Source organism: Eumetopias jubatus, unplaced genomic scaffold (assembly GCF_037043125.1).
Source record: "Eumetopias jubatus isolate StellerSeaLion01/CBP00866 unplaced genomic scaffold, mEumJub1_p1.0 scaffold_14, whole genome shotgun sequence".
Taxonomy (NCBI): Eukaryota; Metazoa; Chordata; class Mammalia; order Carnivora; family Otariidae; genus Eumetopias; species Eumetopias jubatus.
In genome coordinates, this window is record NW_028274820.1 from 102,657,291 (window position 1) to 102,669,942 (window position 12,652).

Consider the following 12,652-nt stretch of genomic DNA (forward strand, 5'->3'; position numbering starts at 1 on the left):
AAGCTTGTGCCTGGACCCTGAGCAGTGGCTGAGTTCCCAGGCAAGGACACACATCAGGGCCCCACTTGGCTCCTGGACCTTCAGGTGCAGAGGTAGAGGTGGGGGGAGGCAGGCTGGTCCTGTGCTGTCATCGGGTCCTATCCCCAACCCCTGACCACACTCCAGCTCCAAGCTCTGCTGCCTGCCTTCCTGCCCAGATCGTTTTCCTTGCCCACCACCACCTCTTCCAGCCCCAACCCCACCCTCCTGGCCCTCTTGGTTTGGAAGAGCCCTCAGCTCTGGACAGCAAATCCCCAACACATGGGTGCCCAGTTCTGCAGGAGAGGAGGGGACTTTACCCTCACCTTTGCCGTTCCCTCCACCAAAGTCCTTGTGGCTCTGGGAGCCCGGGTGACAGGGGAAGTCAGGGAGTGGATCTGGGGCAGTAAGCAGTTGCCACAGAGCTGTGTGGAGCAGACATGAAGACTGGCATGGGGGAGAGCTTGGTGACTGGGGCGGGGGTGCAGAAGGTGAGAGGAGAGCCCTGGGAAGATGCCCTCCTGCTTCTGCCAGCCACATGAGACCATCCCCAGCCTCTGCCTGCCCAACCCAAGGGTCTCTGTCCCAGGGAGGATGGCAGAGTTTGTATCCATCCATCCATTCAGGAAACACTGAGCACATCCCAGTGCCGGGCGCTGTTCTAGGCCCCACAGAACGAAGAGGTCCCGTCCCCATGGAGCTGCTGCTCTCTATCTACTGCTTCAGGCTAATAGAGGAACAGCCTAGCTTGCAGAGGGCTGCACAGTGGTCCCTGTGCCTCCTGCTTTTCTCTCTTCCTGGGCTCCAGGAATGATACCCCTTAGGCACCCCTTCTACAAGGTTCCCAGGCTACTGCCTTCTGATGGTCCTTCATCTCCCTTCCAAAACATTTATACTGATGGTTTCTACAAAAAATTAAATTAAATTAAATTAAACGAAATGAAATAAAAATAACTAATAAGATAAGGTGGACATTAAAAGAGTGGGCAATGCACAGAGAGCAAGGGTGGCCCCCCCAAGGGACGTAGCCTGCCATTAGGCTGTACTCCCAGCTGGAATACGGGAGCCGGAGCTCCACCCACCCCTCTCCAACACACCTGAGAATGCTCAGGGCTCAGGGACGCAACAAGGACCCTGTAAGGTACAGCCAGTCTGGGGCCAGGGCCCCACTATGGGTGGTCATGGCCGCCTTCTGCTTTGGGCAGACCCTGCCCAAAAACTTGACCTTCATCAGCCCAGCAGAGAGCTCCAGTACTGCCAGGTACAGCTGTGGTTTATAGCACTACTCACGTGTGCCGGGCAGACCATGACCCCGGGCGGGCAGGAGAGGGGAGGGCCAGAGCAGGCTAGGAACGGGAGTTGGGGTGTCTCCCCAAACTGGGCTGCACTCCCAGTCGTGGCACCCCTGCCTGCCTTTCGGGGCCCGCAAGGCCCAGGTTTGAGCCTGCGCCCTGTGGCCAGCGAGTGTCAGCCCCAGTGTTGTGCCTGGAGGGTCACTGTCACTCCTCCTATGCAGTCTGAAACTGTGCACAGTCACCCGTCAGCGGTGTGAGCACCGGCCAGCCACTGACCATGCTGAGCCTTCATCTTCCCACTTGGAATAATGACTCCTATCCCGTATTCCAGGGTTAAATGCCGCACGTACTGAGCACCTAGCTGCATCTGGACGGGTAGAACGATCCCGTAAACGTTGTCCTCCACCCACCTTCGAAACTCAGCAGGTGGCTCCTGGCAGGGACCTGGCATGGGGTATCCGAACCACACTGGCAGCTCCCCGGTACAGACTGAGCAGACTGACTCCTGGGACATTCTCGTGTTTTCATCGAAGACAAGCGCCAAAGTCCACACCGGGCCAGTGGCTGACTGTGGGGCTGGCATGGTTGCTCCCTCCTCACCAGGTGCCCACCAGCACCAGCCCTGACTCACTGGGATGGTCCCCAGCCCCTCGCCCAGGCCCCCAGCCTCCATCCCTGCACCAGGGCAGAGTGGTGTGAACCACAGCTGAGTTCCAGGACGAGGATACTCTAAGGCCAAGGGCAGGCAGTAACAAGGATGGAGCCAGCATCAGAGCGCGGGCACTTGGCCCAGCTCACACGGACCCGGTGTGCCAGGTGCACTGAGCTGTCTGTACATTAGACTCACCGGTAGCCTCACGGTCACCTCTGCCTGGGTCTGTCTCTAACCCTGTATTGAGGGGGTCTGCTCACCACCACGCCCCCCACCCGGACATCACATACACCAACCCACCAGGAAGTCCTGTGTGTGAACTCCCAAGTGATGAACATGGTCGGCAGATCCCAGGAGGGGAGCCAGGGCCCTGGGGCAGAGTCGCCTGGACAGGGGGAGATTCTCTCCCTTCTCTCCTTCCTGCTCTGGGCACAGCAAGAAGCCTCCAGGTTGCTCAGAGACCAGGGTCTCTGCTCCCAACACCCACCCCACCCCAGGCATGGACAGTGAGAACAGCCATATTTGATTTTAAAGCAAGGTTAACAATCCCACTTCAAAGAGTCAGGGATTGTGGGGATTAATTAGGAAACTGCTCGGTCGGTTCTGGAGGCCTGAGACAGCACTGTTACCACAGCAGAGCTGGCCACTGCCTGTCGGCTCCTCCTGCTGGTTGGCAGGTGCCTGCCACGGGCACTGCCAACCACCACTCCAGGAGGCTGCGTGTCCTCGCAAGACCAGCAGCGTGTGTGCGTGCGTGCGTGCGTGTGCACACCCCTTCCCTGGCCCCAGGATGTATATTCTGATGTGTTTCCCCAGTTATGGCAAAGAGCCCACCCAAAAACTTGCACCCTCTTTAGGCAGCAACTCTGTGATCAAGGATCCCAGGCGCTCAGGAGATCACAGTGACCAAGGTGAGGCCCATCTGCAGCCAGACACCCGGGAAGCCCCGGCTGGGGCTGAGGAAAGCAGTGTGCCCAGACTTGGGTTGCTGTGGGGGCCCAACTATACAGGGTCTGCGTGAGTCTGGGTTAAGGTCAAGATAAGGCCAAGTCAGGGGATTGGGGGGTATGGACCAGAACGAACCAACACTGTCCCAGGTTAGGATCAGTGTGGCCTAGGCTCGTGAAGAGTATAAGGCGACAAGCCAGTGTATGGCCGCGCTATCAGTCAGCGGGACCAGCTCTGGGAGCCAGTATGCCACCCAGGAAAACATGACCCTGAGGGGCTGGACCCAGGCCTGGCATCCCATTAGGATGACCTCTCTATTCAAAACAATCCAGGTGGTTCTTTGCTACCCTGACTCCAGGGCCACAAGGAAGCAGGGCCCTACAGAAGCAGGAATCCCCAGAGGTAACCCGCATCAGCCCCCAGGGAACACCCCTCTATGCATGTTCCACATGCATAGTATCCGGGCGGCCCCTGTGCACGCAGACGCACCCGGGTTCCCAGAGACCCCAGCGTGCGTGTGCACACGTGTGAGTGTGAACGCAGGGCAGAGCGTGTGCCGACGGCCGCACCCTCCCAGCACTGCCGGAGTCTCCTCAGGATAGTTATTTATTATTCATGGTCATCAGCATCTTCATTAATTATTCATATGATCCTTAATTATTATCCTTAACAATAAGAGCAGTAAATAGCAGAAAAGTCCTTGAGGTGCCTAAGGCCCAGGGCCGGGTGCCTCCGGGCAGTTAGACCAGCTAATGCCCCCAGGGCAGTGGGGAGACCACAGACCCCCGTCCACTGCCCGGCCCTGTCCTTGCCCCTGCCCTCCCATGGGGGCCCAGGGGACTGCAGGAGGAGATGGTCCCGAGGGCTGGGGGAGGGGCCGTGCCTTCACGTTCCTCTCCCCTTTCTCGGCGAGGGCCTCCCGGGCAGGGCCTCTGAGGGGAGGGGCCCAGGCAGTGCGCTGAACCCTGGGTGAGCCACGTGTCCACACCAGGCAGCCCCACTAACTGCCAGGGTCTGAGCCATGTCTGTGCAGGGGCTGGGAGGTGAGGGCCCCCAGCTGGCCCGGCAGGGAGAGGCGTCGAGGGGGGCCATCTTGGGGGAGCTCTGGGGCCCCCGTGGGGAGCTCCTCGAACGCCATGAACTGGGAAACCTGCAGAGAACACAGTGTGAGCAGACGAGGAAGACTGCAGAAGGGGGGGGGGGAGGGAGGGGGCTGCCAGGTGAATAAAGGGGAGGGTCAGAGGACAGAGAGGGTCAGGAGACTTCGGTGACAGAGGACTGGAGGACAGAAGAGGGTCGGAGGCGACAAGGAGATGGGCCAAGGCACACAGAGCAGTACTTGGAGCACAAAGGGGAGGCGCTGAGGCTGCAAATAGAGAAATGCATTCTCCGTGGGCAAGAGCCAAACTGGGCAGCCAGGAGCCGTGGGAGCTGCCCTTGACCCAGGGGAGAACTCCAGACTGCAGCCACTCCCTTCCCAAGGGAACACGGCAGAAGAATCCAAACCCAACCCAGAATAAGGGGCCCTGAGTTGGGACAGAAAGAGAAACGAGGCTCCTTCCTCCAATCTAGAAAGAACTCGGGGACCGAGAAACAGAGGCAGGCTGGCGGCCCAGCCTCGGAAGGCCAGGGAGAGTGCCAGGGCAGGCGGGAGGGGGTGGTGGATGCCGCCAAGGGTGTTGTGAGACCTCTGCGGGGGAGGCCGCGAAGGGAGACTGGCACATGTGCTGACGTGGGCCCTGGTGTCTGCAAACAGGAGCAGGCAGCCTGTGGGCGGGGGACCAGACGCCAGAGGGAGGCGGGGAGCAGAGACCCAGCCACCTCTGGGAGCCAGAAGAGCCCCCTTCTTGGGGCCCAGGCACAGCTGTCTTGTCAGAAGGCTGGGAACACACATGTCCACTCAGGAGAGGACAAAGGGCGACAGAGGCCCACTCCAGCAGAAGAGGGGAGATGCAGGCCACAAGTGCTACCCTTGGGTTCAGCCCAAGCCCTCCAGACAACCCTGCAAGGCAGCTAGGGTGAGAGCCATTGGTCGGCGGTAAAGCCGGAGCTGAGCAAGGCCAGTCACGGCAGGGAGCTGGGACCCTGTCCCAAGGGTGCACTGGCACACAGCCCCCACCCCCGGGCCTCAGGCTCACCCAGTCCCCTCCTCGAGAGACCCCTCATGGCCATGACACAGACACCTTGAGTAGGTCTGGTCATTTGGGTGACACCTCTCAGCCTGCTCGTTTCCTCTGCCAGTTTTTGGGGGGCTTTGGTTTGGGGGCTCTCCTGCCTTGCCCTGTGCCTGCAGCTCCTGAGGAAGCCTTCCTCCAAGAGTACTGTCCGGGACGAGGGCAGAAATAGGGGGTGGGAGGAAGCTGAGGCCCAGCGCCAAGCCAAAGGACAGCAGAGCACGTTTGGGGTGGAACTGGGGCAGAAAAGGCAGGGCTGGGGTGCCTTGGACAGGGAGAGGGCTCTGGAACTTACCTGAGAAAGCGAGTCCAGGGTGAGGGTGGGGATGGGGCTGACAGGCAGCAGAGAGGAGGTGGAGGTGGGACCAGGCCCTGGGGTGGTCACAGCACTGTAGGCAGGTGGGACCAGAGTCATCTGCCTCTGCAGCAGCTGCAGGACAGTGGCCATGTCTGCACTCAGCCGGGTCTCCAGCCTGGGGCAAGAAGGAGGATGCTCTGGCTCTCGGGGATGTGGGGACACCAATAACTGTGATTCTGGGACCACCCCATGGACCAGCCAGCTGCTCAGCCCCAGGCGCCCTCCTCCTTCTAGGTGTGCGGCCCGGGTCTCAGCACTGAATGGAAGGAGGAGGTCAAGGTGCAGCACACACAGAAAGGCCTACACAGAACAGACACTCCCCGTTCACTCTATAACACGGCCAGCAACCCACGGATCACACACACACACACACACACACACACCCCGCTAAGCCCACCCCCTCAACACACTCGGCTGGGGGCCAAGCAGGATCCCAGGAGCCACCCTCACCTGTTGAGCTGCCTCTGAAGGGCATCCAGCTTGCTCTCCACATCGCCCCGGGGCCTCCGGCAGGGGCTGGACAGAGGGATGTTCAGGAGGCTGGGGGTGGGGGCAGGGCAGCGAGGCAGCTCCTGGTACTGGCGGCCCCGACTGTCCCCCCAGAAGCTGAAGATGTTGGACACTCCTGAGAAGGCACCTGGAGCCAGAGAACTGGGTTGAGACCAGGTCGGATGCCACGCCCCGCCCACCTGAGATGGCCCTTCCCCTACCTGACAGTGGGTTACAAGTGTCACTGCTCTTCTCACAGTCCTCCGTCAGGGGCTCCCCACCCGGCAGCTCTCCGGGGGGCCTGGGGCTGGAGAAGGGCACCAGGCGGAGGGGGCTGGAGCTGCGGCCTGGGCCCTCATCCTCACTGCTCTCAGGGCTGGAGGGGCCACTGGATGGGCTCTCCCCCCACGGCCCCCCTGGCCGGACCCGGCTAGTCGGCCCTGCCCCCGCCCGGCCCGGCCCCAAGGCCGACACCTCCCCTGGCTGTTCCGGGTCTGTGGGAAACAGAGAACGGGCCTCAGAGAAGGAAGGGGGCATGGAAGGGGAGGGGAGGGGACCGAGCAGGCCTGGCAGAGAGGGCTGTGCCAGGATGCCCTGGTTTGTACCCGGCTGTTTCTTCTGCTCTTTTCCCCACGCTCTAGCGGGCGGAGAGCTCCCAGGAGCGGGGCCAGGTCGTCTCCGACCGCTGACTGCCCAAGCACGGGAGTGGCACTAATGGGCGGGGCTCTCTGGGACCCCCGTCGCTGGCCCCCTCGCCCTCCTCTGTGCTGTCTCCTCGCCCCACATCAGTTCAAGGCAGCACCCAAGCCGCTTCAGGCCCAAAGAAGCTGAGACCGGCACTCCCCCGCCCAGGAGGGTGGAAGGGGGCTTCCCGGAGGAGGTGCCAGTTCCAGTGGGCATTAGAGAACGGGCATCGTTTGGGCAGGTGGGGTGAGAGAGTAGGGGCGCGAAAGTGCAGAGCCCAGGTGCAGGTGACACCACCCGACCCCGCGCTCCGCCCCCTTCTCGCCTCACCTGGACCCCGCCCACCGCTCCCCGCCCCCGCCCCGCCCCCGCCTCACCCTTGTCGGTGCGCCGGCGAAAGGACAGCTTGCGCTTGCGCTGTCTGCTGAAGCCGCCCTCCAGCTCCGCGCTGCCGGGAGACCCGGGGATCATGTTGGTCTGGAACCAAAAGCCGTGTCAGGGCCCTTCCGCGCCCACCTGCCCTGCCCGGGCCAGCCCACACCCCCTCATTAACACAGAGAGAAAGTGGGCCCGGAGCACCCGCTGTGAGGAAGGGCTGGAGCACAGATGTCACCTCTGCCCTAGAAGAGCTGAGTGAGGCTGGGACTTTCACCTCCAGACACCATTTGACAGGCAGGGAAATAGGCCCAGAGAGGTCACACAGTTGGGGGCAGCCACCAGGGTGCAGCCTGCTCAGCGCAGCCCACTCACATCCCGCAGGTTGAAGGTGATCTCCAGGCTGGACCAGAAGTGGTCAGAGAACTCCGGGTACATGTCCAGCACCTCCAGCAGGTCATCCCGGTGGATCTTGTGCAGGTCGCAGTAGGTGAGGGCCCGCACATCCCCATTGGACTTGCCAGGCCGAGCGTACAGGTTTAAAGGCTCTCCAAAGATGTCGTTCTTCCCTGGAGGCCGCCAAGAGTGGGGGTTCAGCCCCTGGGCCGCAGCACAGGCAAAAGGCACCTGTCTTCCCGGCCTTCTCACCCTGGGCTGGGGGCCAGGGACCTCCCCTCAGGCTGACCACCCACCCACCGGCCCCAGCCCCCAGAGCCAGGGAAGCATCAGCCAGCGCCATCTCCCCCCTGTGCCCAAAGGTGGGACTTGTGAGGCATAGTCATCAATGCGGAGGGGGCGGAGGGGGCAGAGGGCTTGGGTCTCCCTGCCTTCCAACAACTGGAAGCAGCCAGCAGGACCAGCCTGGATACCCCTCTCTTCCCATGGTCCTGGCTTCCTTGGGTTCTAAGTCCACTTTTACCCCCCCTCCAAACCCCATGTCCCAAACCCTCTCCTGGCCAATCACCGTGCCCTCGGTGTTCTTCGAGCTTACATCATAACACGGTAGGGAAACAAGACCAGCATTTTGTTTGCCAAAAGAAAGTAGCATACCATGGCTGATCATAGCACAGAACAGATAACACCAGAATGAATCACACATAGTAAAGGTAAGTGTTGTATAGTGAAACTTCGGTTTTAGTTGTGTTTGGGATGTTTATGGAGTTGAGTATAGGTGTTTGTGCTGAACTGATAAATAAAAATCGAAAATGGCCCACTGTGATGCATCTGCACTGTAAGGGGCAAAGGAAGGCAGAGGGCAGGAAGTCCCCTGCCAGGCCCCCCTGCCCTGTGTACAAGGACAGAAAGTTAGGGTGGCAGGGGCAGAGGGGCAAGACTCTCTTTGCTTTGGAGATGGTGAGGGCTGGGCTGGGCTGTGTCACGTGAGGCTACAGGGAACTTAGTAAATTTCCTTAGTAAAATCGGAGGCATAACCTCCCTCCACTGCCCACCTTGGAGTATTAGAGCAGGTTTGGTCCTGCTTTCAAAGGAGGCAAGAGTGTCGCTGCCTGTGGGGAGAACCTGAGGGGGAGGAGAATCCAAGAACCCCCCGAGTTCAGCCGCCCCACCCCATGTGGGGCTCCTCTCCACTGTCCCCCTTGGAGGGCCTAAGCTTAGGGGAATTAAAGGAACTCAAGGTCCCTGCAGGTGGTCCTGGGTCCACAGCCCCAACAACCGTGTCCTCGGAGAGCTCAGACGTCTCTCCAGACACCTGCAGCCCGGCACCCAGTCCCCCTGACCCAGCCCCGTACCCAGGATGGCCACGACGACGTCCCCCCGCAGGATCTCAATGGAGCCCCGGGAGATGAAGTAGAGGGCGGTGAGCAGGTCCCCGGCATGCACCAGCGTGTCGCCTGGCGGTGCATGTGTCGTCTTGAACTTCATGGCCAGGGCCCTCAGGCAGCCCTTGGTGGCCCCTCGGAAAGGCTTGCAGTGCTGCAGCAGTGAGCGGTTCAGATGCAGACAGATGTCCGCCTGCAGGCACTCGGGGAAGCCTTTCAGCACCTGGGGGCGGTGGGCGGGCTCAGCACCCTGTCTTCAGGCCCCTGGCCCAGAGACCCTGGGAGGAGCATCAGAGGGGCCACCCCTTCTAGCCGTGCGCCCTTGGGGATGATGACGCCTTGCTGCTCTCGGCCTCCATTTTCTTGGGTAAAGTGTAGAGACTAATCCCTGCCTGGGGCTGTTGGAAGGTTTCAGTGCTCCGCCTGTGTGCAAGGGCCTGCTTTGGCCTGCCCCGTGGTGAGAGTTCTCCCGGTAAATGAGCTCCATTATCAAAAGGAGGAGACCATCTCTCTCAGGGGCCTGCTCAGCACTAACTGTGACCCCCTGAACCACAGAGTGTGATGCTGTCAAGGGTGCTCCCTGCAGCCCGCCGCCAGCCCTTCTCGAAGACCAGTGGCCTCACCGCGTTCATATCGATGCCATTGGTGTAGGACCAGGCGTGCTGGAAGTACTCCTCCAGGCGCTGGCGCAAGGGGTTGGGGATTTGGTGGAAGCGGATGAACTCCCGCACCCGAAGCATCTGCGTGTGGTAGCGGGCAGTGCCCGAGTACAGCCTCTGGATGATGGCTGACACGTTGCCGAAGATGCTGGCGTACATGAGGGCTGGGGGCGGGGGTGAGTGGGACCATCAGCATCCGAAGGACCCCGCCCGCCCCTGCACCGGGTCAATGACACACGCAGTCACATCTCCGCGTAAGCACACACAAGAGATGCACAAACACAGAAGCCCAGGTGCACGTGCCCTGGGGCTCTGCCTTGTGCCCCTGTCCCCAAACACGCCCCCATGGTAGACCCCGGAGCCTCCAAGTCCCAGGGCCCCACTCTGGCCCATCTGGCATCCTCCCTCTCCTCCATCACAGGCTCTTCCTATCCCAGTCTCTGCTGCCCCCCCACCCCCCACCCCCCGCCACGCACCCCAGGGACACACTCACAGCCAATGAGCATGACACAGATGGAGAAGATCTTCTCGGAGTTGGTGTTAGGGGAGACATTGCCAAAGCCCACGCTGGTGAGGCTGCTGAAGGTGAAGTAGAGGGCCGTGACATACTTGTCCTTGATGGAGGGGCCGCCCAGGCCGCTGCTGTTGTAGGGCTTCCCGATCTGGTCACCCAGGTTGTGCAGCCAGCCGATGCGGGAGTCCATGTGCGGCTGCTCCATGTTGCCAATGGCGTACCAGATGCAGGCCAGCCAGTGCGCGATGAGCGCGAAGGTGCACATGAGCAGGAAGAGCACAGCCGCCCCGTACTCCGAGTAGCGGTCCAGCTTCCTCGCCACGCGCACCAGCCGCAGCAGCCGCGCCGTCTTCAGCAGCCCGATCAGCTGGTGGGGGGGGGGGGAGAGCCTTCAGTGTGGGGGCAAATGAGGAGTTGGGGGGCACTGCAGCCCTCGGGGTCACTGGAAGTAAAATCCCCAAAGACTTCCTCCCAGAACCTCCTAAAGATTGAAGCCCCTCCCATTCCCTAAGCCCAGCACAGAGTCCCATTCATCTTTGTGCTAGCTCTGTGACAAAGGGCTCATCTTTGTGACAGAGGGCTCATGGGGTCCCCCTGCTGAGAATGGGACTCTGAAAGGTACAACGCCCACCCTAAGGGGACTGGCCAGAACTCCCACTGGTTCCCAGGCCACTTCTGCGTGATTAGAACCCGGCGGCCTCTTTGAATAGACAAACATTAAAAGGCGGCCCCTCTGGACCTCTACCTGGCGAGTGGCTCACATGGAGACGGGCGGTGGCCATGGGTTAGCGGAGGCACCTGCCATGCCCCCTTTCTCTCACTACCCCCTGTACCCTACCACCTCCTCTCCTTTTCCAGGTGCCCTCCCAGCCTCTGCCTCCCGGCCAACTAACCTCCTCAGAGCCAGAGCCAAAGATGAGCAAGTCGAAGGGGATGGCAGCCACCATATCGATGAGGAACCAGCCCTTGAAGTAGTGGACGGCGATGCGGCCAGGATGGCTGACCACCTCCTCGTTGGCATTGACGTAAGTGGTACGGAAGTTGATGAGGATGTCCACGATGAACATGATGTCCACGATGAAGTCCACCACGGCCAGTGGCTGGCAGGCATAGCCACAGTCGGGGGCCGGGGAGCCCTCTTCCGTCTCCTTCAGCAGGAAGGCGGCTGAGTAGGGTGTGAAGACAGCCGTGTAGATGACCAGCAGCAGGATGAGCCAGTCCCACACGGCCTTGAATGGGCTGTAGTGCAGGATGGTCCAGCGGTGGATGCGCGGTGCCTGCAGCTTATACTCTGGCAGCACATCGGCACCCAGGGACAGGACCTGGACAGGCAGGGAAGGAGGGGGTGATAGAACGATGTCCCCCTGGAGTCCGGGGCAGGGGAGGACACGCCATGGGGTCTCCAGGGTGGGAGCAGACGTCATCTCTGCTGGGGCCGCCAGAGAAGAGACTGAGCAGAGTAAGGGAGAAGCCAAAAAGTGTCGGTCAGGATGCCCATCCCTCAGCCAAGTGGCCATAGCCACCGCCCACCGTGGGATTCAGGCACTACTCTTCCCCATGTGGCACGCAGACCTGCTGTCTGACGACCTGAGTTCAGGGCACCAGGCAGTAATATCCAGATGTACGGCTCCCCCCGCCAAGCAACGCACACCCATAGCTCTGGTTATAACTCCCCCACGCAACCTTGCCCACCGCCCCCAAACACCACATAGACACCACACACATACACACACACACACTCACACACACCATGATGCCAATATAGAAAATGCTCCAAGGGCTAAGACTCCAAGCCTGGGTGATAACCCCAGGAGGCATAGTTTGACACATAAAATGGTGGTGGTCACTGCCGTTCCCATAGCAGTGCCACTCCTGGTGACCCGGGCACTGAGAGCCTAAAGGTCCCTTTGCCACTGGCCCAAGGGTACCAGCCACCCAGACTCAGGCCCCTTGGCTTCCCTTGGGGAGAGACCAAGACACAAGCCCCTGCCGCTCCCCAGCCCCATCCCCAGACCCAGGGCAGCCCTCAAGCTCTGCCCTCCAACTCTCCTCCAAAGGCCCAGAGAAGACCTAAGCCAGCCACAGATGTACCCACATGTACACAGACGGACGTGCACACAGGTGAATGTTCCCAAGTGTCCTACCCAGCCCCGCACAGGCTCAATGGCCAGGCAGAGGCAGGCCTGCCATTCACCCCAAAGAGCCAGCACCTTGTGCCATTCTCTTCCCAAGCCAAACTAGAAAGAACTGAGGCCAGGCTTCCCACACTGGGCCAGGAGCCTGTCCCCTGTTGCCTCCCCCTGCCCCCTCCTCACAGACATCTGACTCACCTCCAGACTCTGTCCCTAGGCCCTCCAGGCCTGGTGCTGCCATCCCCAGGCAGCCAAACCCAAGGCCTCACCCACACCTTTGAGACCCAAGGTTGCTGGCCCCAATCCAGGAAGCACTGAGTGCCAGGGCCCCACATCCTCAGGCCTCTGGACCAAGAGAGAGTCAGGGTGGGGGGAAGCCCCAAAGGTGCCCATTCATACTCAAGCCAGGGATTCCAGGGACCCACCACCCCCACATGGACTCTTTGGAGCCTTAGAGGAAGTAACTGGAAGTTAACGCGGGCCATGGTTAGGGGTCTGGCCACCCTCAGGGAGACATGGCAGCTCCAGAGACATCTGACGGCTGGGGGAGCAGCTGTGCCCTGCCTTCACCCCAAG

At 61.0% G+C, this 12,652-nt stretch overlaps 1 protein-coding gene across 2 annotated transcripts in view; it reads right to left on the reverse strand.

Annotated features, from left to right (window-relative positions):
* Positions 1-3,913: 3,913 nt before the first annotated feature.
* The window catches only part of KCNH2 (potassium voltage-gated channel subfamily H member 2), a 32,079-nt gene continuing 23,340 nt past the window's right edge, over positions 3,914-12,652 (reverse strand). For both annotated transcript variants that reach the window (XM_028089277.2, XM_028089278.2), the window contains 10 exons: positions 10,838-11,266; positions 9,924-10,311; positions 9,395-9,594; positions 8,742-8,994; positions 7,369-7,562; positions 6,996-7,095; positions 6,156-6,428; positions 5,896-6,082; positions 5,383-5,560; positions 3,914-4,063 (listed from right to left, as the gene is read on the reverse strand). In XM_028089277.2, the coding sequence (XP_027945078.1) occupies positions 3,914-4,063; positions 5,383-5,560; positions 5,896-6,082; positions 6,156-6,428; positions 6,996-7,095; positions 7,369-7,562; positions 8,742-8,994; positions 9,395-9,594; positions 9,924-10,311; positions 10,838-11,266 (2,352 nt within the window). The remainder of the gene's footprint in view (positions 4,064-5,382; positions 5,561-5,895; positions 6,083-6,155; positions 6,429-6,995; positions 7,096-7,368; positions 7,563-8,741; positions 8,995-9,394; positions 9,595-9,923; positions 10,312-10,837; positions 11,267-12,652) is intronic.